Source organism: Ambystoma mexicanum, chromosome 2p, assembly GCF_040938575.1.
Source record: "Ambystoma mexicanum isolate Mex_15411 chromosome 2p, UKY_AmexF1_1, whole genome shotgun sequence".
NCBI classification, from domain to species: Eukaryota; Metazoa; Chordata; class Amphibia; order Caudata; family Ambystomatidae; genus Ambystoma; species Ambystoma mexicanum.
This window is the reverse complement of record NC_090923.1, coordinates 1,078,508,158-1,078,535,876: the sequence shown is the minus strand read 5'-3', so window position 1 is coordinate 1,078,535,876 and position 27,719 is coordinate 1,078,508,158. Positions and strand designations below refer to the sequence as shown.

Sequence of the window (27,719 nt, the reverse complement as noted above, 5' to 3'; positions counted from 1 at the left end):
GATAAACAATGACAAGAGTAGAATTCTAGTTCTTTCAGAAAGAGGTCTGTCTTTCACCATAACAGTGCCATGCAAACAGGAGAAAGGTGGCTATTATATACACATTTTGGCTCAACTTCAGCAGAGCATCAAGTCCTGACATCTGCTATGAACCCACTGCACACACCTAAAGTAGAACAAACTTTCCACTCACTTTGCCACGGCAATGGTGCACTGGAGGACATACTGTTGGAAGATGGTGGACCCGGCTGCTGTTGCCAGGGAGGCAAAGGCCCAGAAGAGGTCTGACCGCTAGGCGGAGGTGGCGGGGGTGGAGGCGGCAGCATTCCCATGTGTGTTGGGTGCATCATCCCTGCACACAAAAAACAAAACGTCAAAATGTAGATTACAAAAACGACAAGTCACGTACTAGTTGGGTAAGAACTAGTGCAGTCACACTGAGAGACTACACAACACTTATCTGCTTGGCATTAGGTAACCCAAGAGGGGTAAATGCAAGTTGTAGAGCTGTACAAATGAAATCCGTAAATAATAGTAGCCAAGTGCACTTAAGGTTTCGGTTATAGTTATTTAACATACATTTTTAAATAAGCGTTCTTTAAAAAGGCAATTGTTGTAACAATGTAAATTAAAATTAATTATCGGAATCAGAACAAGTTAGTGGATACTCTTTGGATATGCTTCTTACACAATTTCGACACCTTGAGGTGACTTCATTCAGAAGGACAGTAACAGCATTTATATATCACACTAGTTACTTTGCAGATTGAGGTTGCAGAAATTAAAGGTTTAAGGAAGAAAAAGGTTAAACCGGTTCTGAGTGAATGTGAGGACAACTAAATCCAATGAAATCGAGACAAGCCTTTCCCAGCAGTAATAGTTCACAAGCTACCACCTACGAGGGACAAACAATATCAACGTCAATGGACTAGAAGAGTCTTCAGGGAGCCAGGACAGTAAAAGTCCATTGGAACGCAGTCTATGGCGCTGAGGCACTTCCTAGATCAGAAGAACAAGTTACTTACCAAATGGCAACGTTCGACTGGATGTTCCTCCAACGTATTCCACATCTTTGACATGTAATGTCCACAGCTGTGCATTTCGGAAACTTTCTCATCAGAGGACGTCCTGCATCGATGACGTCCTGTCGATGTCCCTCGAAGGCCTCTGTCGAGACCGACTTCACCTGATGTTATGAATAGGACGCACGGCACCCGGAACCTCAGTTTTAAGTTTTTTTCCCTCAGAATGTGCAGAACAAGTCTGTCTGCTTGACTACACATAGCCTTACGGAAACGGAAGCTGCAATAGCATAGGAAATTCTCCAGAAGGCCAGGTTGCGAGGGTGATGTGGAATACATTGGAGGAACATCCAGTCGAAAGATACTGATACTGATTTTTTCTTTACCGAGGATTCCCAGCCTGACGGGGAATATTCATGAGCATGTGAATCCATGCCAGACCCCATGCTGGAGAAGGTAAGTAACTTGTTCTTCAATGGATTGTGTCCTCCAACGTATTCCACATCTTTGACAGACTCCCAAAGCAGTACCAGTAAACGGAGGGAAAAGAATTTAGAGTACGCAATCAGATTGCAGAATAAAGAACCGCCTTACCAAAGGCCATATCCTGACCATGGATTGTATCCAGGAAATAATGCTCAAAAGGTGTGACGCGAAGCCCATGTAGCGGCAAATATTCTTAATAGGCACACCCCGCTGGAGGGCGGTTGCAGTAGGCAAGCCCCTAGAGAACTGAGCTTGCAACCGTTCAGGAGGATCCTTACCCGCCTATCGGTAACACTAATGGTGAGGATAATCCACCTGGACATGGGTCTGTTTGGTAACAGCGTGGCCCAATTGGTGTCCAGCATATCCCACAAAGAGCTGATCATCCACTCTGACCCTGGACATCCTAGAAATGTAAAAGCTCAGAGCTCTGCTAGAATCCAACCAATGAAGTCGCTCCTCTTCCTTACCAGGATGAGGAGGATAGAAAGATGGGAGAACCACGCTGACTCAAATGAAATTCAGACACTACCTCGGGTAGAAAGGACGGAAGTACCCCAAGTACAACCCTGTCCTTGTGGAACACAGTAAAAGGGTGGCTTAGAGGAAAGTGCTGCAATTCATTCACTCTGCGAGCAGAAGTAACCGCAACCAAGAACACGGTCTTGAAGGACAATATCAAAAGGACAAGAGTGCAAAGGTTCAAACAGAGCACCCATGAGAAATTTCAAAAACAAATTTAAATCCTAAACCAACACTTGGAAAGGAGGCGGTAGGAACACAGTCAGTCCTTTAAGAAATTGAGCATTCTTCAGACGAGCGCTTAAATATAGACTGCGCCACCGGGTAATCCTTAATGGTACCAACTGGAAGGCCCCTGTGGGCCAAAGAAAGCAACAAAAAAAAAAAGACTAAACCATAGCAATGGAGCACTGGAAAGGATCCACATTGTGACCTCTGCACCAGTCGCAGAACTTACAACGGTACAGGGATTTTGTTGCAGGCCGCCTGGCCAAAAGCACCACCTCCATCACACGTCATCCGGGAGGTCCCAATCCTTATAACTCAACCTGTCAGATACCAACGTGAAGGTTGAGAGTCTTGACCTCTGGATGGAGAACCGGTCAAGTCATTGGCATGAGCGCCCCGCCCTGTGAAGGAAGCATCTGTCACTACAGTCCCCTCTGGCCATGGTTGCCAAAACTGTTCACCCTCATCAGGTTCCCTTTGTTGGCCCACCACAGAAGATCCTGGGAGACCGAGAGTGGAATCTGAACGGGATCAGACATCTTGCCGGACTACTGAGACCACTGCATTTTGATGACCCATTGCAGGGATCTCATCCACAGCATGGCCTCTGGCACCAGAAAAATGCAGGATACCATGAGGCTCAGCAACCTTAAGAATTCGAAAGCCGGGAGACTCTGGGCATGTCGAAACTTGTCCTCCATCTGCACAATGTGACTTCTTGAAATTCAGGGAGAAGCCCAGTCTGTAGAGGGTGCGACAGGTGAGACATGATCCAACGCTTGCTCGGGGGAGCCCCTCCCCCACGCCGGATCAGCCAGTCGTCCAGGTAGGGGTAGACGTGTATCCACCCCCCCACCTGAGATACGCTGCCACCACCATCATTAGCTTGGTGAAGACCCTCGGGCGGAGGTCAATCCAAACAGCAGGACCCGAAACTGAAAGTCCGAGTCGCCAACCGCGAACCTCAGGTACTCTGATTGGGATGAATCAGCACATGAAATGAGCATCCTGTAGGTCCAGAGACACTAACCAATCCTGAGGTTCTAAAGACATCAACCAATCCTGAAGTTGAAGGGCCTGTAGGACTTGAGAAAGAGTAACCATCTTTAACTTGTCCTTTCTGAGAAGTTTGTTCAACCAATGCAAGTCCATGATGGGTCTCAATCCCCGGTCTTTCTCCGGGATAAAAAAAAATAAGGGGAATACCATCCCTTGTTCCTCTACGCTGCAGGCACCAGTTCTATAGCACCTTTCTTCAGCAGGGTTACGATTTCCTGTGCAAGGAGCGGATACGGAAGCTTCATAGAGAGTTTCCCCGGTGGGTTGTCGTGAGGCCGCTGAAGGAAGGGAAGGCAGTACACGTGGGCTTTGGTATCCAGAACCCACTCATCTGAAGTAATGGCTCGCCATTCTTCGAAATGCTGAGACAGTCTGGCCCCAACCGGCGAACCATGGGACATGGCCTCATGACTGTTTGGAAGCGGCTGTGGCAGAGCTTTAAGGCAAAGAGGCAGCTGCCCGAGCGTCTTTGGCACCACAATTTCCACCACCACAGACACTTTTACGCTGGCCCCTTTGACTGGCTGCCCCTCTCGTTCTACCAAAGGAGGAGTAGTAACGAAAAGAACCTCCCCTCCATTGCCGGCCCCTAAGACGAAAAAGTGGAGGTTGAGGCACATCTGCGCTTAAAGATTTAGCCACAGCTTTGGAGGTCTGCAACCTCTCATGGCTCTGGTCAGCCTTGCTGCCAAACAAATGTGCGCCATCAAAGGGCATGTTCAGAAGACGGGCCTGCACATACGAAGCAAAACCAGACTTCCGCAAATCTGCATACAATGGTGCTTGCAGCCATGGAGCAGCTAACATTGCTGGCCGTATGCAAACCACTGTATCCAAACCAGACTGAAGGGATTCGCACATGGCATCCATCTTGCACAAGACCAAGGAACTCATCCCTTTCTCCCCCCTCGGGAATATGCTCAGCCGCTAAAGAGTTCCACAGGGTGGGCACCTTGCCAAGGCACAAGTGGAGTTGGCCGATTAAGGCCATGCTCCCAGCAGAAAATGCCTTCCGAGCACAACGGTCGAAGAGCTTGTCGCCCCTATCAGGAGGGATGGTAGGGGACGCCGCCTGCGTCGAGGTGGCCGTAGCCGAATGAACCACCAAACTCTGGTGAGTGGATAAATAGCTGGGTCACTACGGAAGGGCAGTACTTTGTCAAAGATTTGTTAACAGCCAGAAGAGATTCCGGGGACTGCCAAGCAGCTGCCACCCTTTTCTGTAAGGTGAGTTGAAACAGTAACACCGGGTCAGAAAATGGACCTTGATCGAAGATGTCTTAAATCATTGTGTACAAAGTCTTCAGGTGGACTGGTTCAGCCCAGATAATCCAAGACTCTAGCCATGAGACTCCTGTATGAAGTGTCAGCATGAGCCCCAGGCTCAGGCCTACCAAATTCCACTTCCGGAAGTGTACAAGCAGCTGGCGTCATGAAGGGTTTGCCTAAACTCCTCCAATTGACTGTCCCCAGAAAAAAACTGGAGCCACATCAAGTTCACCAGGGTCCTCAAAATCAGACCTTTTATCCTCTTCATAAATGTTATCCAGAGGGAGTTGAAACCCTGGCCTGGGGACAGAAGAGGGCCTGGAGTCCAAAACTTACCCCTCAGACTTCATAGTAGCCTTCCTAGGAGGATCCATGATATCCGGGTAACTCCAATGGCAGATTGCGGGCCAAAATACCCAAAGGCATAGAGGGCGCCAAAGGCTTAGACGTCGAGAGTGTTGACAACCTCAGCGTCGTGAGCGCTGAAGGCTTCGACGTCGACACTGGTGCCGACGGCGCTGTGGGCTGATACGGCACTTTGCCGTCGTCTAAGTCAAACGGACACGGCACAGACCTAGTCGATGCCAGCTTAGAGCCCATAGCAGGTTGCAGCAGTCTCGCTGGAGACTAGGGCAGAGACCTGGAGGAATGTCTCTTGCGACTGTCCTGAGCCTTGTCCCAACGGGACCTCGAAGATTCCCGGTGCGAGCTGCAGTACGAGACCGTTCCTTGCCGGCTTCGTTAGAAGGCACGACCGGAACCGTGCCCTGCGATTGAAAGATTGCTAACATCTGCTCCTTATAGGCGGCCCATTCCTCTGGAGTCGAAGACTTTGTCAGGGCATGTCACTCTGAGGCACCATCTTCAGTACGGGGAAGGTGACCTGTGACGGCGCTTCCTAGAGTGCCGGGACGAGGAAGAAGAATGGCGCAAACCACTCGGCGACAGATCTCCGGGCCACCTCCTGACGCAGAGAGTTACCCCTTGAGTCTTTCCGATCCAGCAAGGTCTTGGCAGTCAGCGACTGGCATTTCAAACAGTAGTTGGTGTTGTGCGATTCGCCTATGCACCACAAATACGATGCGCATCGTTGATCCACATTTTCGACTTGCAGTCCCAGCAGGTCTTGAAGCCAGACCGCAGAGTCAGAGGGGTTGAGGAAAGACATCCCAACGATAACACAAGGAGCACCGAGTTTCACGAAGCAACACGTTAGCAGAAAAAACAGAACTGATGCTACGGGCGCCGTGCGCACCATTTATAACATCCAGTGACGTCGCCCTCGACGGAGGCCTTCGAGAGACACAGACCCAACGTCGACGCAGGAAGTCCTCTGCTGAAAATGTTTCCAAAGTGCACAGCTGTGGACATTACATGTCAAAGATGTGGAATACGTTTGAGGACAAAATCCATTCGAAACAGTCTTACTCAAAGAAGTTAAAGAGCTTGTAGAAAAACACTTGTAGGTTCACAAGCTGTTAAGCCTGTCAAAAGAGTTGGAATAAACTCCAAGGTAAGCCACTGCAATTCACAACTGAGAAAAGCACAGCTAAAAAGACAATTAGATAAGTACCCCAAGCCTAAGAAACAAGTCTGTTCTCCAGCATGGATCTGACATGGATTCACATGCTCCTGAATATTCCCAGCCAGGCTGGGAATCCTCGGTAAAAGAAAAAACAGTTCACTTACGTTTATACTGTCTTTCTCCTATAAACCAATCACTGAGCTCCAGGTCATACTGCCCCCAGCCAATGACTGCCCTCTCCTCTCCCTAAGCCGCTCCTATGGCAGCCATCTTCAGATATGGTAGCACGTGAAAGTGGCAGTATGACCAAGCAGAGTCGCAGAGGGGCAGGAAGGAGGGTTTGCATATGAATCAATGCCAGACGCATGCTGGAGAACAGTTACAGGTAAGTAACTTGTTCCTTCTCCAGCATGAGGTCTGGCGCGGATTCACTGGCTCATGAATAAAAGTTATTCACTGTAGTGACTACCTTACTCCTACTCCATAGTCTGCTTTCCTCCATACGTGTGGAGCAATCAGTTTTTCGGGACCGAAGCACTTTTGTAAAAAGCATCAGCATTTTTGTGCTTTTATTTTTACGTGGGGTACCGCACCTGGCCGTAACCCTGAGCTCCGCCACACGCATCGCCCTTCAGTACTTTTCTATCGCCAGGTCTGAGACCATTCAAGCAATAGAGGAAACGTTTTAGAGGGGACGGCGAGTGTATGGAGGAAAGGGGGCTAGGAGTAAGGTAGTCACTATGGCGATTAACTTTATTATAGGCCTACGTCCCGTCCCCTTTCCTCCATACTTGTTAATGTTAAAGGACATTTGTACCGCGCACGAACACCACCGAAGTGGTCCTCTGGCAGCTCTGGGAAGGGAGGGGGGGGGGGGGTTAGTGGGAAAGAGCTGGAAAAGTGCAAGAGAGCAGTGATGTGCTGTTGGCAACCTCAGCCCGGTGGTTCCATTGGCTGGGCCTGGGGCGTTTTGCAGCCGGTAGTTGTCGTGTACTGTTGTGCGAGTCTGTGTTTTTTGTTTTTTTGCCGCCATGTAGTCAAGTTTGTGCGGTTTGCCATGATGTAGGTTTGTGGTTGTGTTTGGTTTGGAGTTTGAGATGTATGCAGAGGGGGAAATTGTTAGTGCAGTTGATTAGTTGCCATCTCTATCCCTACTTGAGGCGGTGGGTTTCTGTATACTCCTCGGACGGGTTTTGGTAGCACCCCTATGCATCTGTCATGATCTGTGTCCATCCAGCCTTCAAGGTCCCTTTTACATCTAGCCCCCCCTCCTCTCACCTGCCTCGCAGCGCTACCCATCTTCCTTTCTCACTCATACAGTCATTGCACCTGCCTACGCATACGTATCCTGACCATTCCAATCACTGTGGTACCCGGTGGGAACTAAGGCACAAGTGCTTATGTTTGGGTGGGATTAGGTAGAGTTTGTGGATTCCGTCTGTGGGTGTCGCCTGTGTTACACTCTACCCGGTGAGACTCGCCCGGATGCCGTGGGAGCTTCCCCGTGGGTTCTGGGAGATGTCTGTCTAGTTTAGTCTAGTAATCCTTTTTCTGAATCAGTTTTCAGTTTTAAACTGTGGTGTTGAATAGCCAGGTTTAGTAATTTCCCAAATTTTAGGTGATCTTTGGTATTTCTTATTTTGGAATGTTGCTCCAGGTATTGGCAGCTAAGTGGTAGAAGGAAGTGCCTCCAGATTTTTTCTTGATGTATGGTTATGGTTACAGGCGGATTTGTTGCATGACCTGAGGGGTCTAGTAGGCTTGTAGATTGTTATTTTCTTTTGTAGGAATTCTGCTCCTTGTCCGCCGATTGCCCTGTGAGTTATGCACATTGTTTTGAAGGTGATGCAATGTTTTATTGGGAGCCAGTGTAGTTTTTAGGGCAGGAGTGATGAGTTCTCTTCTTGAAGCATACACCATAGGAAGTATGGGTGAATGGAAAAACTCCATTACTGGAATAAGCCATGCATTACTTACCGTAAAAGCATTTGATGCTGCATCTGCTTAGATTCACAAGTTGTGCATAGTGTCCGACATCCAGTGGTCACCGCGGCGTATTGCATATTGTCTTTCGAGAATCGAAAGGGTACGTCGAAATGGGCGTGCCTGTACACACTATCACTAACGTGACGTTTAGCGTACCCAAAATTCCTCACGCATCGAGGTCCCTCCGATTACATTTTTTTCTGCCGTGAGGGAGCCTATGACTATCATGAGGGATTACAGAAAAGAGAAAGTAAGACGTCCATGTTACTTGCATCCGAGCGGGGAGGAGGGTGGGTGCATGTGAATCTAAGCAGACACAATAATCAGAAATGCTTTTACGGCAAGTAATGCATGTCTTCTGATGATTGTTAATCTGCTAAGAATCACGTGCTGTGCGTAGACTAGCGAGCAGCACCTGGAGGTGGGATGAGAGAAGGAAAAGTTGTTAAAAGATGTCTTAGTACTGCTCGTTCCACCTGAGAATCAGATCTAGAATGAGTGTCTAGGCAATAGTGTTCTGTAAAGGTGTGCACAGAACTCCAGGTTGCCGCTTTGCTAATGGACTCTAGGTGACCATTTGCAATTAATGCAATGGAAGCCCCAGTGACTCGAGTAGAATGTGCTCTAGGCTTGAAGGGCAGTTCTCTCTTAGCACGAGAGAAACAAAGTGTGATGCATTTGCCAATCCATCTTGAGAGAGTAGATTTGGACACAGCGTCTCCCTCTCTACCTGCTGCCACTGAAACGAAAAACGGATTCGTTTTTCTTAGTGGTCGAGTTCCCTTCCATTTAAAACATGAATTCTCTGCATACATCGTGTGTGCAGGCTTCTTTCTCCCATGTTTGAAGGGGTTTGAAAGAAGTGATAGTTCTATGGATTGGTTCACATGGAACTTTGAAATTAATTTAGGAACAAACCTAGGTTGAGTGTGCAGAACCACCATCTCTGAACTGTTACAAAGGGGTCTAGAACTGAGAGCGCTTGTAGTTCGCCGACTCTTAATGGAAGTAATGGCAATTAAAAAGGCAGTTTTGTAGGTGAGATCTTGGAGACTTGCTTTATGCATGGGCTCAAAAGGAGACCCCTTACGTCTAGTCAACACCACGTTTAGGTCCCAACCGGGAGATGGGTTAGAAATGGAGGGTGAATTCTCTTTACTCCCTCCATGAAAGCCTTAATAACTGGCATCTTCCACCACAAGCCCTTTTGTTGTGTAGTGTAGGCTGAAAGAGCAGCCAAGTGAACTTTTAGAGAGTTAAAGACTAGGCCTGAGTTAAGTAAATGAGTCGGGTACAAAACGATGTGTTGAAGAGCTGTCAATGGGGTTGATGCTCTTAAGAGTTGCACCAGATGACAAAAAATATCCACTTATTGGAATAGCAACATCGTGCGTTAGGTTTTCTTGCCTCCCTGAGTATGCCCATACATCTGAGGGAGTTGCAGGTGCCCGAACTATGACCTCAGGAGCCAGGCCGCTCAGTTCAATGTTTGCGGGCATGGGTGAAGTGTGTCCCCCCTTAACTGCAACATTTTGTACGGGCAAGGCAGTTTCATTGGAGGAAATAGGGACATCTCCATCAGATGAGCGAACCTGGGTTGGCGTGCCCACATGGGACGCACCAATATCATTGTGCTGGTTCCTGGTGCATCTTGTGCTCTATCTTGAGTAGTCCGGAAGGAGGGGGAGCGTAAACACATTTCCCTGATCATGTTCTCCAGTCTGTTCCCCTTGGAACGGTTCTGGGGTACCTGGAGGCGTAATCTTGGCATTGAGCCTTCTCCAGACTTGTAAACAAGCCGATCTCTGGGAAGCCCCATTCTGCGGAGACGTTAGAGACGAGGTCTTCATGTAATCGGCATTCATACTCTATTTGTAGTGGGAAATCTCTGCTGAGTAAGTCTGCCAGAACTGAAAATGTTTGTGTCCGAGAGGCAACTTCCAAAAGTTCTGGGACAGCTTGGAAAGCCCTGGAGAGTGAGATCCCGCTTGCTTGTTTCAGATAGTACATGGTCGTGGTGCTGTCTGAGGATCAGGACCGTCTTTCCCTGCAGTTGTGTCTGAAAAGCTTTCAGTGCTTTGAACACCGCTAACAGTTCCAACAGGTTTGTGTGGTTGGATGCTATGTCTGACGACCAAACTGTGCGCTGTCTGTTGAAGCAGATGAGATACCCACCCTGTGAGAGATAAGTCTGTAGTCAGAGTGGCCTCCACTGCACAGGTGGTGAAGGATTTCCCCTTAAAGAGGTTCTCCCTCGACCACCGCAGCGAGAGAACTAGGGCTGGCGAGACAACCACTAAATCGTCCCATTGTCCGCTGCCTGACACAGAATGTTGAGCCACTCCTGCATTGGACGCAAGCGCACGTGAGGAATCAAATAAGGAACAAGTTACTGACCTGTAACTGTTCTCCAGCATGGATCTGGCATGGATTCACATGCTCATGAATAAAGACTACATAGCAGTACACATGCACAACCACAGGAAGTGGCAAGGCTCCATATTAAGCATCTCTTACCTTCTCACCAGGCTCACCTTCAAGCAAACAGGTTCCGCAGCACTGCTTGGCCGTGTCTGGACTACTCCCTGGAATCCCGGTTGATGCAGTAGAATCTCGTGAAGGTGTGCGTCGACCTCCAAGTAGCAGCCTTGCATATGTCTAGCAGGGGCACACAAGAACGCTGTAGTTGCAGCGATCGCTCTGGTCAAATGGGCTCTCAGACTGCCAGGCAACTGTCGGTATTTAAACCAGTGACAATGGGTGATGCAGCCGGAGAGCCATCTGGAAATGGAAGCCTTGGAGAGGGCCTTCCCTTGGTTCACAGGGCCAAAGTTCACGAACAGTTGTGACGTCTTCCAAAAACTCCTTTGTGCAGTCCACGTAGAACTTGAGCATTCTAGCCACATCCAGCGAGTGCAAAGTCCTCTCAACCAACGACGAAGGCGTCCGGGAGAAAACAGGCAACACCAAGGGCCCATTGAGATCAAAGTCTGACGGCACCTTGGGCATGAAGGAGAGGTGCGTCCGTAGCACTACGCTCGTCTTGTGGAATTTTAAGTATGGTGGTTTACAAGAGAGGGCCCGGATCTCTCCCACTCGTCGTGCGGAGGCGATGGCAACAAGAAACGCTGTTTTCCACAACAAGAATTTCAGTGGTGCCGAATGCATGGGCTCGAACGCTAGACTCATGAGCCTAGTCAGCACCACATTGAGCTCCCACGCCAGGGCCAGAGCCTTGACCAGCTGGAACTAACGGAAAAGTCCTTTGATGAACTCCTTGACCAGGAGGTTTGACCAAAGCGACGACCGTCCCGGAGATCTGGTGTAGCGGGAGATAGACGCCAGATGAACCTTGATGGAAGCATGTGCCAGCCCCGCTTTGGCCAGCGACAGCAAATAATGCAGCACCTTTGGAGCCGTAATCCGAAGAGGGTATATCTGTGCACGGCACCAAACTGCGAACCGCTTATGTCCGTAGCATTTCAGTGTAGACGAAGCCCTGGCAAGCACCTCCTTGCAGTCCGCCGGGATTTCGTATCCTCCAAATTCTAGCGCTGCAGGAGCCAAGCATGCAAGTTCAGTGACGCTGGGTCCTGATGCAGGATGGCGCCTCCTCTAGCGAGAAGATCTGCGACCACCGGAAGCTTGACTGTAAGGGATGCTGACAAGTCCAGAAGGTCCAGGAACCAGATCTGTCTCGGCCACGCCGGTGCGACGAGGAACATCCTGCACCGGGACCATCCGAGTTGGTGGACTAGTGTCAGAAGCAACGGAGGGAACACATACAGAACCAGGCCGTCCCAGTGGAAAGATAATACGCCCCCCCATGCTCCCCGGCTGGGGAAACCTGGTGGCAAACCTCCGGCACTTGGGGTTCGTCACAGTCGCAAACAGATTGCACCATCATCGGAACAGAAGATCCACCTGGTCCTGCTGAAGCTCCAACTCGTGGCAAGAGCACAGCTCCCTGCTGAGGGAAGTGATTGTATTCATCACTCTTGCCAGATGAAACGGGAGAAAAATCCCCATGGCAACGGCCCAGTGCCATAGGTCCTGCGCCTCTCTGGAGAGTGCTGGGGATCTGGTGCCCCCTGCTTCCGGATGTAGAACATTGTGGTGGTGTTGTCCGTGAAGACCCGCATCACCTTGCCCTTAAGGGATGGAAGGAAAGACTTGAGGGCCCAAAACACTGCCCGTAGCTCCAGTACGTTGATAAGCAACGACTTCTCCTCCAGTAGCCACATGCCTCTTGCATGGAGACTTTTGGTGTGCGCGCCCCATCCTTGCAGGGAAATCTGCGCTCGACAGATGCACGTGGATTCCCCACCACCGTATCACTCGATGGAAATTCTTTGAGAGAGATCCTGTCCTCGAAGCTTTGCGATACCTGAATCCAACTGCCGTCGAAAAACTCGTGCAGTGGCCGCATCTGCAACCTGCATAGCCGAATGAGGTATATGCATGACATCATGCCGAGAAGGAACTTGATGGACCTCACCCATGCGATCTTCAGGGTCAGCCGTTGCATCTTGCTCAGGATGGCCGCTATCCCTCCTCCGGAGAAGCCAGGCATGACACTGTGTTGAGTCGAAACCCCCAGAAACAGTGACTCTTGCAATGGCACCAAGCAAGAATTCGCTTAGTTCACCGAGAACCCCACCTCCATCTGCAACTGGACGAATTCCGCCATGTGCGCGACTGAGATCTCCCTCGATTTCGCTCGGATGAGCCAGTCCATGTAGGGGGTAGACGCAGCCGCTCCGCGACTGGTGCCAGGCACTTGGTGAAAACCCTTGGTGCCGACATCAATGTGAAGGGAAGGGCCATGAACTGATAATATTGCCCTTGAACCACGAAGCGTAGAAATGTTGTCCCTTGTGAATGGGGATGCGACAGTAGGCATCCTCCAAGTCCAGTGACGATGGGCAATCCCCTTCTTCCAGCTGTCCTAGCACGTGCTGAACGGTGACCATCCAAAGCTTCTGGGATCTGATGTACTTGTTCAGATGGGAGAGGTCCAGGGTGGGCCTCCAGCCGCCAGTCTTCTTGACAAGGAAGTACCAAGAGGAAACTCTGGAGCCCCGGAGCCTCTTTGGAATGAGCTCCATCAAGCCTTTCTTCACCATGGCCCGCACCTCCAGCAGAAGCAGAGGGACATGGTTTTCCTGCCTGGCCATGGGTGGTATTCGAGGAAACAGTTTGGAATTCCAGAGTGTGTCTGTGGGCCAGAGTGTCCAGCACCGAACAGTCGGTGGAGATGGACTTCCATACGCTGACAAAATCTGCCAGCTGGCCTTCCACCGGGGAGCACACGACGTCACAGCCGGTTCAATCTTGCTTTGCCGCGGAGGCGCCACCTTGGGAACCTTGGCAACGACTGCTACCTCCTCTGGATTTGCTGTGGCCCCTGTAGGCCTCCTCGGACGAAGAGCGGGACGGTTGGACGATCTTCCGTCAAAGCCCTTGAAGGAAAGTTGGGATTTGCCTCCGGAAGACCAAATGAACGGCTGTCAATGTTGAAGCATGCCCAAAGGCGAGCCGTCTCGGTATCCGCCGTGATGGCCTGAAGGGACTCGTCAACGGTTTTTCCAAATAAATTATCGTCAAAGGGCATGTCCAATACCCTCGACTGCACCTCCCGGCTAAAGTTTGTGGCCTTCAACCATCCTCACAGACGAAGGCAAATGCTGTTGCCCATTTGGCAGAATCCTGTGTCGGCAATGTCCTTGGCCACAGTAATGGCATGGTCCTACCACATTGCCCACCTGCAGGATCTCAAATGCTTCTGATCTTTTGTCATCGGGAATGAAGTCCAGGAGGGGAGCGATCTTAAACCAGAGCTCCCTGTTGTAGCATGCCACAATGACAAGGGCATTGGCCGCCTTGATGGTAGTTGCTGCCGAAGTGATAACCCGTCACCCCATGGCATCTACCTTCTTCCCCTCGCTGTCTGGGAGGAGGCCGCTGACGCGGAAGAGCCAGAAGATTTTCCTCGCCGCGACCACTGAATCCGGAGAAGGCTGGGCCCTCAAGCACTTGGGTGCAGAGTCCAGCACCCTGTACTTTTTGTACCGGTCCCTCTTCACCAGGGCCGAGGACGGGTTCTTCATAAGGGACAGTCCCTCGTCCCAGATGTCGTCCAACAGAGGGATTGACAGCACGGTTTTCCTCTTCGCCTCACGGCGTTGGTACAGGAAACCCCCTTTTCCTCCGGAGTCAGTTGAAAGATCTGAGGCCCTCAAGATCACAGCATGGAAGGAACAAGTAACTTACCTGTAACTGTTGTTCTCCAGCATGGGTCTGGCATGGATTCACATGCTCATGAATATTCCCCATCAGGCTGGGAATCCTCGGTAAAGAAAAAATCAGTATCAGTTTCGTTTCTGATCTATCTTTCGTAGTAGTAACCAATCACTGATCTCTGCGTCATACTGACCACAGCCAATGACTGCCCTCTACCTAAGCCCCGCCTCTGGCAGCCATCTTCAGATTTGGTAGCACGTGAAGTGGCAGTATCACCAAGTGAAGAGCCGCAGAGGGGTAGGCGGGAGGGTTCGCATGTGAATCCATGCCAGACCCATGCTGGAGAACAGTTACAGGTAAGTAACTTGTTCCTTCTCCAGCATGGGGTCCGGCATGGATTCACATGCTCATGAATAAAGAATACATAGCAGTACACACATGCACAACCACGGGAGGTGGCAAAGGCTCAACATTAAGCATTACATCAAACTCAACATTAAGCAATTCTTACCTCCTCACCAGGTTCACCTTAGGCGGATTGCGCAGCACTGCTTGGCCGACCCTGGACTCCTGCCTGGAATCCCGATCAACGCAGTAGAATTTCGTGAAGGTGTGCGTCGACCTCCACGTAGCAGCCCTGCATTTGTCCAGCAAGGGCACACCAGATAGGAAGGCCGTGGTAGCTACGATCGCTCTGGTGGAATGGGCTCTCGGACGGCCAGGCAGCAGTCGGTTTGCCAACCAATGACCGTACATGATACAGCTGGAGAGCCATCTGGAAATGGAGGCCTTTGAGAGAGCCTTCCCCTGATTGACAGGTCCAAAGTTCACAAAAAGTTGTGACGTCTTCCGAAAACACTTCGTGCGGTCCACGTAAAACTTCAGCGCTCTAGCCACATCCAGCGAGTGCAAAGTCCTTTCGGCCGGCGACGAAAGCGACGGGAAGAAAACAGGCAACACCAAGGGTTCGTTGAGGTGGAAGTCCGACGGCACCTTGGGCATGAAGGAGGGGTGCGTCCTGAGCACTACCCTCGTGTCGTGAAAAGTCAAGTACGGGGGCTTGCAGGAAAGGGCCTGGATCTCTCCCACTCTTCGTGCGGAGGTGATGGCCACAAGAAACGCTGTTTTCCACGACAAGAACTTCAACGGAGTCAAGTGCAGAGGCTCGAACGGAGGTCCCATGAGCTTGGTCAGCACCACGTTGAGCTCCCACGCCAGGGCCGGAGCCTTCACCGGCGGGAACGATCTGAACAGTCCCTTCATGAATTCTTTCACCAGACGAGACCACAAAGACATCCGCCTCGTGGTTCTGGTGTATCGGGAGATCGCAGCAAGATGAATCTTGATGGACGCGTGCGCCAGTCCAGCCTTGGCCAGCGTCAGAAGGTACGGCAGTACCTGGGGAGCCGTAATCCGTAGAGGGTTAATCTTCTGTGCGTGGCACCAGACAGAGAACCTCTTCCATTTGTGTCCATAGCATTTACGAGTTGAGGACGCCCTGGCCTTTGCAAGAACCTCTCTGCAGTCGGCCGGTATGTCGTATCCTCCAAACTCTAGCGCTGCAGGAGCCAGGCCTGCAATTTCAGCGACTTCGGGTCGTGATGGAGGATGGCACCTCCTTCCCTGGAGAGAAGATCCGCGTCCACTGGCAGCTTGATTGACGGGGACGCTGACAAGTCCAGAAGGTCCGGGAACCATATCTGCCTCGGCCATGCAGGTGCGACGAGGATCATCCTGCACCGTGACCTCTTGAGCTGGTTGATGAGCCGGATCAGCAATGGCGGGAACGCGTATAGAAACAGGCCCTATGCCACAGATCCTGCGCCTCCTTGGACAGGGCTGGGGACCTGGTTCCGCCCTGCTTCCTAATGTAGAACATGGTGGTGGTGTCGGTGAAGATCCTCACCACCTTGCCCTTGAGGGACGGAAGAAAGGACCTGAGGGCCCAAAACACTGCACGGAGCTCCAGGATGCTGATATGGAGGGACTTCTCTGTCGGAAGCCAAAGGCCTCTCGCGTGCAGATTTTCGGTGCGCGCTCACCACCCTTCCAGGGAGGCATCCGTGGTCACTGTCTCCTGGTGGCCGGGGGTCTAGAAGTCCATGCCTGCCGTCAGATGCGCGCGGGTGCCCCACCACCGGATCGCTCGTCGGAAACTCTCGTCGAGTGTGATCCTCTCCTCGAAGCTGCCCGTCGTCTGGATCCAGTGCGCGTCCAGGAACTCATGCAACGGGCGCATCCGGAGCCTGCACAGGCGGATGAGATAAATGCAAGAAGACATTCCGAGGAGGGACTTGATGAACCTCACCCTGGCCGTATCCGCAACCAGCATCCGCTGCACCTTGCCCAAGATGGCCCTCGTCCTTTCCTCCGACGGAGAGGCCAGAAGCGACACTGTCGAGCTTCGCTCCCAGAACAGTGCGTCTTGCGCGGGCACCAGGTGGGACTTGGCGTAGTTTATGGAGAATCCCAGGTCCGTGAGTAGTTGGACGGTCCTTGCCGTGTGCTCCACGGCAAGCTCCTTCGTCTTTGCTCGGATGAGCCAGTCGTCCAGGTAGGGGTAGACGTGGATCCCCTCGGCGCAGCAGCGCCGCCACCGGTGCGAGGCACTTGGTGAACACCCTGGGTGCCGACCTCAATCCGAAGGGAAGGGCTCTGAACTGGTAGTGACGCCCGTGGACCACGAACCTGAGAAACTTTCGGAGTCCCTTTAGGGTGGGAATATGGAAGTAGGCATCCTCCAAATCCAACGATGACAGGAAATCGCCCTCCTCCAGTTGACCCAGGACGTGTTGGAGGGTGACCATCCGGAACTTCTGTGCCTTGATGAATTTGTTCATTCGTCGTAGGTACAGGATGGGACGCCATCCTCCCGTCTTCTTCACGAGGAAGTATCTTGAGTAAACTCCGGAGCCCCGAAGCCTCTTTGGGACGAGCTTAATGGCGCCCTTCTTGAGCATCGCCTTTACCTCCAAGAGAAGTTGAGGGACGTGATGTTCTTTCCTGGCCACAGGGGGGGAGGCGCGGGCACCTCTTTAGAAACTCGAGCGCGTGACCCTGAGCTAGGGCGTCCAGCACCCAACGGTCGGTGGAGATGGACTCCCACACGCTGACGAAGCTCGCCAGCAGGCCTCCCACCGGGGTGCTTCGGTGGGGGCCCGACCCCACGGCCGGTTCAGTCCTGCTTTCACGAGGCTTTGCCGCCTTGTCCTCCTTCGCGACGTCGGCGGGGTCCGCCTGACTTGCCTCGTCCCCTGTAAGCTTCCTGTGACGACGAAAGGGCCGCTTGACGGTAGGTGGAAAATCCGCCGCTGGAACCTTTGGAGGCACCCCGTTTGCCTCCGCTTCTCCGAAAGGGCGGCCGCCGTTGCTGGAGAACCCCAAGAGCCCGGGCCGTCTCCGTGTCCGCCTTGATGGCTTGAAGGGAGTCGTCCACTGTTTTCCCAAACAGGTTGTTTCCGTCGAACGGCATGTCCAAGACTCTGGTCTGCACGTCCTGACGGAAGTCAGTACCTTGAGCCATCCAGGCCGCCTAAGGCACACGCCGTATCCCAACTGGCGAAATCCAGTGTCAGCGATGTCCATCGTAATGGCGTGGTCCGACGCCACCTCCTTCCTGCAAGATCTTTAAGGCTTCGGCCCTCTTATCTGGTAGGAAGTCCAGCAGGGGGGCCAGTTTGTACCACAACTCCCTGTCGTAGCGGGCTACGATAGCCAAGGCGTTGGCCGCCTTAATCGTCGTCGCTGCCGACGAGGAGGGGACTCTGCGTCCCATCGTGTCTAATTTCTTTCCCTCGCCGTCCGGCGGGGAGGTCGACGTAGAGGCCGCGCCCCCCCCCCCCCCCTGCTTTCTTCCTGGCCGCCACAGAGACGACCGAGTCCGGGGTCGGCTGTGCCCGAAGGCACAAGGGGGCCGCGTCCGGGACCCGGTACTTCTCGTACCAATCCCTTCTAGCCGGGGTCGTGGATGGGTTCTTGAGGAGGGCGATGCCCTCATCCCAAATATCGTCCAGTAGAGGTACAGCGAGGACCGTCTTCCTCTTGGCCTTGCGCCGTTGATAAAGGAAACCTTCCTTCTTTTCCGGGCAGAGCTGGAAAAGCTCAGATGCCCTGGCGATCATGGAGTGAAACGATCCAATCTCGTCGGGCGGGGAAGCCCGGGTGGGAGGTGACGACGGGAAATCCTCGTCGTAAACCTGGTCGTCTGTACTCGTCGCGGCCGTGTCAGTCCCCGTATCATCCCCACGTGTTGTGGACAGGGAGGAGGGCTGAACAGGGCGCGATGGCTGAAAAGGAGGTGGAGGATGAATCCTCTTAGGGGGAGGGCTCCCAGAAGGGCCTGGCTTCAGGTCCCCCCTCGGGAGCGGTTCCTCCGTTGGTGGTAACAGCAGTCTCGTCCTTATCTCCGAGCAAAATGGCCGCCGAGTTGTCTTGCGGCACTGGTCGAGGGGAGTCCGACGGGCGGTCAGGAGCCCCGTCGGCACCCTCGACGTTCTCGTCGTCTCCTACGTCAGGTTGCCTCCCGACAGGCTGGTCTTCTTACACGCCAACGCTGTGGCTTAAGACTTCGATCAGCTCTTCCTCAGAGGTTGAGGCCGAATCCACGACGACCTCCTGACCCCCCTTTTTCTTCTGTCGGAGGTTTCACAGGGGTCCTGTCGATGGGCATGAAAGAGGACTCCCTCCGCGGTGGCAGGGACACTCTGGGCCCCGAGGTCGCCACCACTGGTGTAGCCTCCACAGGCTGAGCCAGGGCCGCCGCGACTGTCTCGATAGAGGCCTTGGCCGGATGGATTAAGGCTTTCACCACTTTAGGTGCACTCACCGCCTCGCTCCCTCTGATGGGGCCTTCGAGCTCAACCGGGGTCTCTCCAGGAGCTTTGCCGGGTGCTCGGCCTTCCTCTTACCCGAGCCAGAGCGTTGGCTCGTGGTTGATGGCGCCAGGGAGGATGCGCCCTACCTGGCGCCCGTAGATCCCGACCATTCGGCGCTCCCGGTGCCAGCGGACTCGCGGTGCTTGGCCTTCTGTTGGACCCCCGTCGCCGGGGCGCCCTCAAAGGTCTTAGAAGACCGCTCGGACTTCTTCTCGCCTGACGGGCTCTTTCCTTCCAGCCAGTTGGCGAGACGTTGATGGCGGTCCTTCATGGTCCGCTCCGACATATTGCCGCAAAACGCACAGTCCTTCTCCACGTGCGTCTTGTCCTATGTAGGCAGTAAAGGCAAAGGGAGTGTTCGTCCTCCTTAAAGACATTCTGAAGCTGGCATCCAGTGCAGACCCTGAACAGCTTTCCGGGCGTCTAGCTTCCCTTCTCCATGTCCGAGATGGTCCTGAGAAACTTCTGGAGTCCTCCAAAAGCGTGGCTCGACGAAATCTTCACCCTTGAGGGGCGTAGACGAATCCGACAAGGGTCCCCGTTGATCGGATGAAGAAACGGTGGAGCTTGAGGCTCTTTTGACCGAAAAAAGAAATTTTTCTGAGAAAAAACGTGAAAAATAGCACTAACACTCGAGAGCAATAGCACGAGGATCCCAACACTTGAACGTGCGGTAAAAATCTGAAGATGGCTGCCAGAGGCGGGGCTTAGGTAGAGGGCAGTCATTGGCTGTGGTCAGTATGATGCAGAGATCAATGATTGGTTACTACTACGAAAGACATCAGAAACAAAACTGATACTGATTTTTTCTTTACCGAGGATTCCCAGCCTGACGGGGAATATTCATGAGCATGTGAATCCATGCCAGACCTCATGTTGGAGAACAAGCCTGTCTCGTCAGGCAGTGAGGCTCTGGCTGGCGGAAACGGGAGATCCCCTAATCCACCATCGTCCGTGCCAGTCGTATCCGTATCCTCCCTAGGTGGAAGGGAGGGGGCGAAGGGTAACAAGGCGGAGGAGGATAAACTTCTGATGGGCCCGTGCCGCAGGATCCTCCGGTGCAGCGGGGTCTTCAGTGGGCGGAAGAGGCTTCCTTGTCCAGATCTCCGAGCACAGGGTGTGCAGTGCCTGGAGAACGTCCACCAAAATGTCCGCTGGGGGTTGAAGTGGCTGCTGAGGGGACCGAAGCAAGAGTGACGGTAGCAGCTGTGTAGGGTCCTCCAAATTCTCCTCATCGTTTCTCTCGTCTGGGTCCCTTCCATAGGACTTTGCCTCGACGATTTTCTGTTGCAAAACAGACTGGAGAGGAGAAAGCTCCTCAGATGTTCATGCCCTGTAGGATCCGCATCCCCAGCCTTCGCTAGGGACGCCACCACTCCTTCGATGGAAGGCTTCGCCAGGTGAATTTGGGCCTTCACAATCTTGGTCTAGGTTGAGGCCTTCCCCTTGTAGGCAGGGTCATCGCCCTGTTTCCCCACTGGCTCTCTGTCTGGTCCTTCCAGGGCTTCTCCAGAAGCTTATCCGGGTGGTCCAACTTACTCTTCGCCAAACTGTTACTCTTCGCCAAACTGGAGCGTTGGCTCATGGTCAAAGGTGCCGGAAACACTGCCCTTATGTTGGGGTCCCTGTCGCCGGAGCGCACTCAAAGGTCTTAGACGACCGCTCAGTTTTCTTCTTGTGGCTGGGGGAGGCATGCTGGTGGGACTCACCCGTAGCAGGGGTCTTGGCCTGGAGCCACTCGGTGAGACGCATGCGCCAATCCTTCACAGTGCGGGGGGACCATCTCCTTGCAAAACGCAAAAGTAATCCTCCACATGAGTCTGGTCCGAATGCAAGCAATAGAGGCACAGGGAATGCCCATCGTCCAAGTAGATGTTCCGCAGGCCGCATCCTGGTCAAATCCTGAACAGAGGCGTCGAGTCCACGCGGGTTAGGCCTTGAAGCTTCTGGAATTCTCCAAGAAGAAACTGAGGGGCGCTGAAGTATCCGAAAACGGGTTCCCGTTAATCGGAAGATGGATTGATGGAGCTTGAGGCTTGATTGACCGGAAAAAGTAGAATCCTAAAAAATAAAAAAATAAAAAATAAATGCAAAATGTAGAGGGTAGTTATTGGCTGGGGGCAGTATGATCCAGAGACCAGTGATTGATTGGTTAGGAGAAAGACAGTTCAGTGAAACTGAACTTTCTTCACCGAGGATTCCCAGCCTGACAGCAGGGAATATTTATGAGCGTGTGAATCCATGCCAGACGCCATGCTGGAGAAATGCATGACACCATCATTCCCAACAGTCGCATGGCTTTGCGTACAGCCACCTCTCGACTGGCTACATATTGAGGGATTTGAAACAGCATGTTTTGGACCCTCTCGTTGGAGGGGCAGGCAAGGCTGTCCTTTGTTCGAGCCCCTAGGAACTGTTTGACCTGACTGGGGTCTAGGATGGACTTCTTGTTGACGGAGAATCCTAGACTGAATAAAAGAGCTATAGATTATGTTGGTATTTGACAGACAGGTTTCGTAGGAATCCCCTGTTATGAGCCAGTCGTCAAGGTAAGGGTAAACCGGGATGATGCTGCCACTGCTAGTGCCTTTGTAAATACCCTTGGTGCAGAGGCTATGCCGAAGGGTAGTACTTTGTACTGATATACTTGTCTTGAATCATGTCTGACGTATTTTCTGTGCGCGGCAACATTGAAATATGAAAGTATGCGTCTTACATGTCCAATGTTGCCATGTAATCTCCTGTGTGAGCAGGGCCATTACCTCTTGCAGAGTGACCATGCAAAACATTTGGGGCTTCACAAATTTGTTCGCTGGATGCAGATCTAGTGCAGGGCACATGGTGAGATCCTTTTTGGGTACAAGGAAGGAAGTACACTGAATTAATACCCTTGTTTACCTAGAGAAGAGGTACAACCTCTATGGCGCCCTTTTCCTGCAGGGTCTCCAATTCTTGCAGCAGGTTGCGCAGATGTTCTGGCATCAGGCGTCTTGGCGGTCTGAACTGTGGGTTCTGGCAGAATTCTATACAGTAGCCGTGGGCGACTGTCTTTAGCACCCACTGGTCTGTAGCTCAGAAATGTTAGCCGCCCCCGACCGGTGATGCATGGGAGGAGACGGGGAACTGCAGGTCATTTCTGGCCTGAGGCCAGGGAGCCTTAAGGGGTAGAATTTCAGCCCCTTCCTTTACCAACTCATTGCCCCCTTGTGGGGAATGGGGTATTGTAGATGCTGGTTCCTTGGGGAGAGGACAAGTTATTCCCCGAGCTGTAATGATTGAGGGACTCGTTCACCATGAAAGGAACGTCTATTCTATTCCCCATTCTTTGTAAAGGTCTCTGGGTGATCTGATCCAGAGCGTTAAGGGTGTCCTGCTCTTTTTTGCAGTTTCAAGGGCTTCATCACTGCTTTTCCAAATAAATTAGTCCCCTCCACTGGTTTATTTATAAGTGATGCGTGTGTCTCTGGCTTGAACCCAGAGTTTTAGCTATGCGTGCCTTTTCAGGAGGGTACCTGGAGCCAAAGACCTTCCGGCTGTCTCTGCTGCAGCCAAAGTATTTAGCATACTTTGGTTAACTTGCCTGCCCTCTGTCACTGTTGAGAGCAGACGGACTTGCAGTGGTTCGGGGACTTCTTGAAGTCCTTCCACTAGCTTAGCCCATTGTGCATCAGCATAGCTGGCTAACAACTTTGTATTGTTGGCGATGCAAGTGGAGTAAGCCGCCGCCGCCGTAGTGATCCTTAAGCGTAAAGTCTTACATTCCTTGTCAGGGGGTGTCTCCGTAGATAGGGGAACCCCTGCTCTTTTCCTGGTAGTTGTAACAACCTTTGAATCTGGAGTAGAATGATCCCTGGTGTAGAGTGGGGTCAGAGGGGCAGTGTCGAAAAAGCTTCTCTAGCCTCAGATTCACTGCTCTAGTAAGTGCAGTTGTTAATAAAGAAGGGGCCAATCTCTTAATTGAATTTAGTAGAGGCATAGCTTGGCTGCCAGGTGTTTTTTTTCAAAATGTTCTCCACGACAGCCTCCAATGGCTTCCTGAGTACCAATGTCGAAGTGTTCCACTGCTTTCTTCAATATGGCGTTGAAAGCCATTTGATGGTCAAGCAGGGTGGCCCGTCTACTAGGGGTGATTTTGTGGGGGGGGGGGGGGGGGTAGTCCAAGCACAAGGCATCAGGTTGCGGAGTTGGAGTCTGCAGCTTGGCCACATTGAGGGGGGGGGGGTTTTCTTAGAGAGTTCCACAAACCTCTCTAGCCTGTCCATACATCCTTCACATTTTTCTACGGTCCAAACAGCGGTCCAGGGGTAGAAAGGGCTCATCTAGTGGATCCTCTGTTTGCAAACATGAAGATTTTTTGATCAATGCCAAATAAATCCCTTCAGGAGCTTCAGAAAAGTCTTTTCAGGCTTCCAAGGTTGACGCGTGTCCTTTTGTCTGTGGGCCTTTCTGTAGGTTCCGGTAAATTCTTCTGCCCATCGTTGGGTTTCGATGAATCCTTGTACTTGTCCTTGGGTTTTGATGAATCCTTGGACCATTGCTTGTGAGAATCTGCCGAAATGATCCTGGCAAACCTTTCGGTAATCACTTCAGCATCAAGGAACTTCTGAAGTACGAGCCTCTGGTTGCAAAACTACTTTCGGTGGAACTGGGGCCTTTTCGGCCCTGGATGCCTTCTTCCGATGAGTCTCGCCGGAATGGTGATATTGGGGTCAGCGCCCTTCTGTTTAGTAGGCAGAGTCGCAAGGCGTACCTGCGGTTGCGGGGAGGGCTGCCGTCCCCGATGGTCGGCGGGCAGGGTCGAAGCTTTCCGTGTGCCCATTGGTGCTATGGACTGCTGCGACTTTCGTCGAAGACGTCCCTGGAGTTCTCTTTAGTGTGGGGTACATGTGCGTCTTGCGCCGGGGTGTACATTCACCATAGCAGGACCAGAGTCTAAGCTAGCGGGGTCGGGGGTCAGATGATGCAGTGTGAGTGCTCGGCCGAGAGGTCAATCCCCTATAAATCGGAGGCTTGTTTGTCACCCAGCCCCTCGTCACAATCGGTTGTTGTGGCAGCGGGAGAACCAGATTTGGCCTGCGACATTCAGCAGGCCGCCCAAAAGCTCCTGCAAAGTTTTTCGGGCACAGGAACTTGCAAGCTGCACAAACCGACTCGTCGTGATTGAGGGGTAAGGGAATAGTTTACCTGTAACTCCATTTCTCCAGCATTGGTATCTTTCATGGATTCACATGCTTAGAATATTCCCCGTCGTCAGACTGGGACCCCTCGGTACACATATATAGCCTTTTCCTATAGGAAAACTTCCGACACTTTTGTGTCCTATCCTCGTCCTTTTCGGACCCGCCTACGCATGCTCCGCAGGCCGTCCCAGTATAAGAGGACCACCCCCGCAGTTCCGCTTCAGATTTCGGCCCCTCCAAAGTAGGAAGGGTTAAACTTATCCATCACATACATTGCAGTCCCGGGGAGGCTTGGCGGGCGCATGTTAATCCATGAAAGATACCAATGCTGGAGAAATGGAGTTACAGGTAAGAAACTATTCCCTTCTCCAGCATTGGATCTTTCATGGATTCACATGCTTAGAATAGATTGTATAGCAGTAACACTTGAGACGGTGAGAATGCAATGTAACGCACCCTCACCCTACTACTCAACACATATGCGCAGCAGTAATAAGTTTACTCATATAACCTTTCCCACCGAAAGTATACTGTCAAAGGTAGAAAACACATTCTCCACAACGTGGAGCTTACCTTACTGAAACAGATGGCGCAGAACAGCTCTTCCCATCTGCACCTCATCCGCATGCTGCCTGGCAAGGCAGTAGTGGCGGGTAAACGTGTGGGGCACTGACCATGCCGCAGCTTGGCATATGACTGTCAGCGGAATTCCGGCCCATAACGCTGTTGAGGAGGACATCGACCTTGTAGAATGGGCTCTAGGATGTCTTTGCAGTGGCCTTCCGGCCTTAGAGTGACAAAAAACAATCGTCGACGAGACCCATCTGGCCAAACCCCGTTTCGAGATTGCTTTACCTCTCGTCGACGGACCATATGCGACGAACAGTTGCCGAGTAGCCCTGATGTCTTGTGTGCGATGTAGGTAGAATTTCAGAGCTCTCTTAACGTCCAGGGTATGAAGAGTTTTTTCTGCTGCCGACGATGGAGTGGCAAAGAAAGTAGGCAGAACCATGGATGAGTGTTTGTGATATACCGTCGGAACCTTAGGGACGAACGTAGGGTTAGTCGCCAGGACTAACCTGTCCTTAAAGAATCTTAGGTAGGGGGGGGGGTCCACGACCAGCGCTTGTAGTTCCGAGATATGTCTGGCTGATGTGATAGCTATCAGGAATGCCAACTTCCACGAAATGAATTTCATGTCGGACGTGGCCATAGGCTTGAAAGGCGGATTCAACAAACCTGCCAACACTGAGACACCACGCCGGGGGAAAACGTTTCACCGGGGGAAAGGCTCGAAATAAACCCCGCATGAAGTGTTTCACCAGTCTGTCACCGAATAGAGGAGACGACTGCCTCTTCCTTGTGAACCTCGAGATGGCTGCCAGGTGTACCTTTATCGATGAGGGGGACAATCCCTTTTTTGCTAAGAGGAGCAGGTAAGGTAGAACTTGTTCCGGCGTCACCAACAATGGTTGTAGGTCCCGCTGTTTTCTACACCATTCACAGAATCTCCGCCACTTATAGGAGTAGGATTTGTTAGTGGAAGGGGCTCTAGCCGCCTGCAGAATTTCTTGGCACTCCTCTGAAATGTCTAAAGCCCCGAATTCTGAGAAGTCAGGAGCCAGGACGTAAGGTTGAGACTGTCCGGGTCGTGATGCCACACCGTGCCTCTGTCCCGGGATAGAAGGTACGGGACTTTCGGAAACGCTATGGGATGTTCCAGCGATAGATGGAGGTCTGAGAACAACGGTTGCCTCGGCCAGTATGGTGTCACTAGAATCACCCGGCAATTGTATCTGTGTATCCACTGTATTGTTTTCCGTATGAGGGGGAAATGGGGTGAAAAGCAGAGGGACATGTCCGTCCATGGGAAGGAGAACGCCTCCCCCACCGAACCCTCTTGGGGCCACCTGCTTGCAAATTTCTCGCATTTCTTGTTTTCTTTGGTTGCGAAGGCGTCCAGAGGGGGGTGGCCCCATTTCTCGAACACTTTCTTCAAGTGACCCGTGTCCATTTCCCACTCGTGTATCTGGGCCATGTTTCTGCTGAGGGAGTCGGCTTGGCAGTTCCTCACTCCTGGAAGGTGATGAGCCACGAGGGAGATATCGTGCTTCGATGCCCAATGCCATGTTTTCTGGGCTTCTATGGAGAGAGTCCTTGATCGTGTCCTTGTTTCCTCAGATAAAACATGGCTGTTGTATTGTCGGTCAGTATCCGCACCCGCGACCTCTTGATGTGTGGTAGGAATGCCTTCAAGGCCCATCGTACCGCTCTGAGTTCCAGTACGTTTATGTGTAGGAGTGACTCCGTTGGAGACCAGCGACCTTGCGTTTGGAGAGCACCCATGTGCGCTCCCCATCCGGTTAGGGACGCATCCGTAACTATGGTGCTCTGGAACTCCGGCTCCTGTAGGGGTACACCTTTGTTCAGATTGTGGGAGCTCTGCCACCACTGAAGGGTCCGAAGTAGCTTGTCGTCGTCGACGGTTATCCTGTCCGACCACGATCCCTGAGCCTGTGTCCATCGGTCTGCGAGGAATTCTTGGACTGGCCTCATGAAAAGTCGACAGTTTCTCACCAGATGGATGCAGGATGCCATGGCCCCTAGGACCGAAACATACTTTCTCACTGAGATCCTGGTGTTTCGCTGTAGCCGGGCCGCCTGTTGAATGAGTCTCGAGGTCCTGTCGAGAGAAGGTTTCACCAGCCCTAGCTGAGTCTCGAACTGTGCCCCCAAGAATACCAGTGTTCTCGATGGCCGCAGAGAGGATTTCTCAAAGTTTATGGCAAATCCTAGCCGTTGTAGAAGCTGCATGGTGGTTTGCAGACTTGTGTTGGACGACGCTGGGGAGGATCCCCTTACCAGCCAGTCGTCGAGGTATGGGTGTACATGGTGGCTTTGCTTCCTTAGCCAGGCCGCCACTGGAGCCAGGCATTTTGTGAACGTTCTGGGGAGGTTTTGAGCCCGAAAGGAAGAACCGTGAATTGGTAGTGGGTTCGCCCTATTACAAAACGTAGGGATTTCCTGTGTTTCCGACACATTGGAATCTGGAAATACGCGTCCTGTAAATCCAGGGACGCCAAGAAATCTCCTTTTTGAACTGCGCGGATCACTTCCTGCAGAGTGAGCATCTTGAATTTCAGGCTCTTTAAGGACTTGTTGGGGACGCCATTTGCCGTTCGGCTTTTTTACGACGAAGTATCTAGAGTAGACTCCTTGGCCTCTCTGTGATGTTGGAACTAATTCTATCACTCCCTTCGCTAACATGAGTGTAACCTCTTGTTGCAGTGCCTTCATATGGGACTGAGGGGTGAACGCAGGTGGA

At 52.1% G+C, this 27,719-nt stretch overlaps 1 protein-coding gene across 5 annotated transcripts in view; it reads right to left on the bottom strand.

Moving 5' to 3' along the window:
* Nucleotides 1–27,719, bottom strand: part of SF1 (splicing factor 1) — a 292,507-nt gene that overhangs the window by 64,387 nt on the left and 200,401 nt on the right. For all 5 annotated transcript variants that reach the window (XM_069645035.1, XM_069645033.1, XM_069645032.1 and 2 more), the window contains exon 11: nucleotides 194–352. In XM_069645035.1, coding sequence (XP_069501136.1) covers nucleotides 194–352 — 159 coding nt within the window. The remainder of the gene's footprint in view (nucleotides 1–193; nucleotides 353–27,719) is intronic.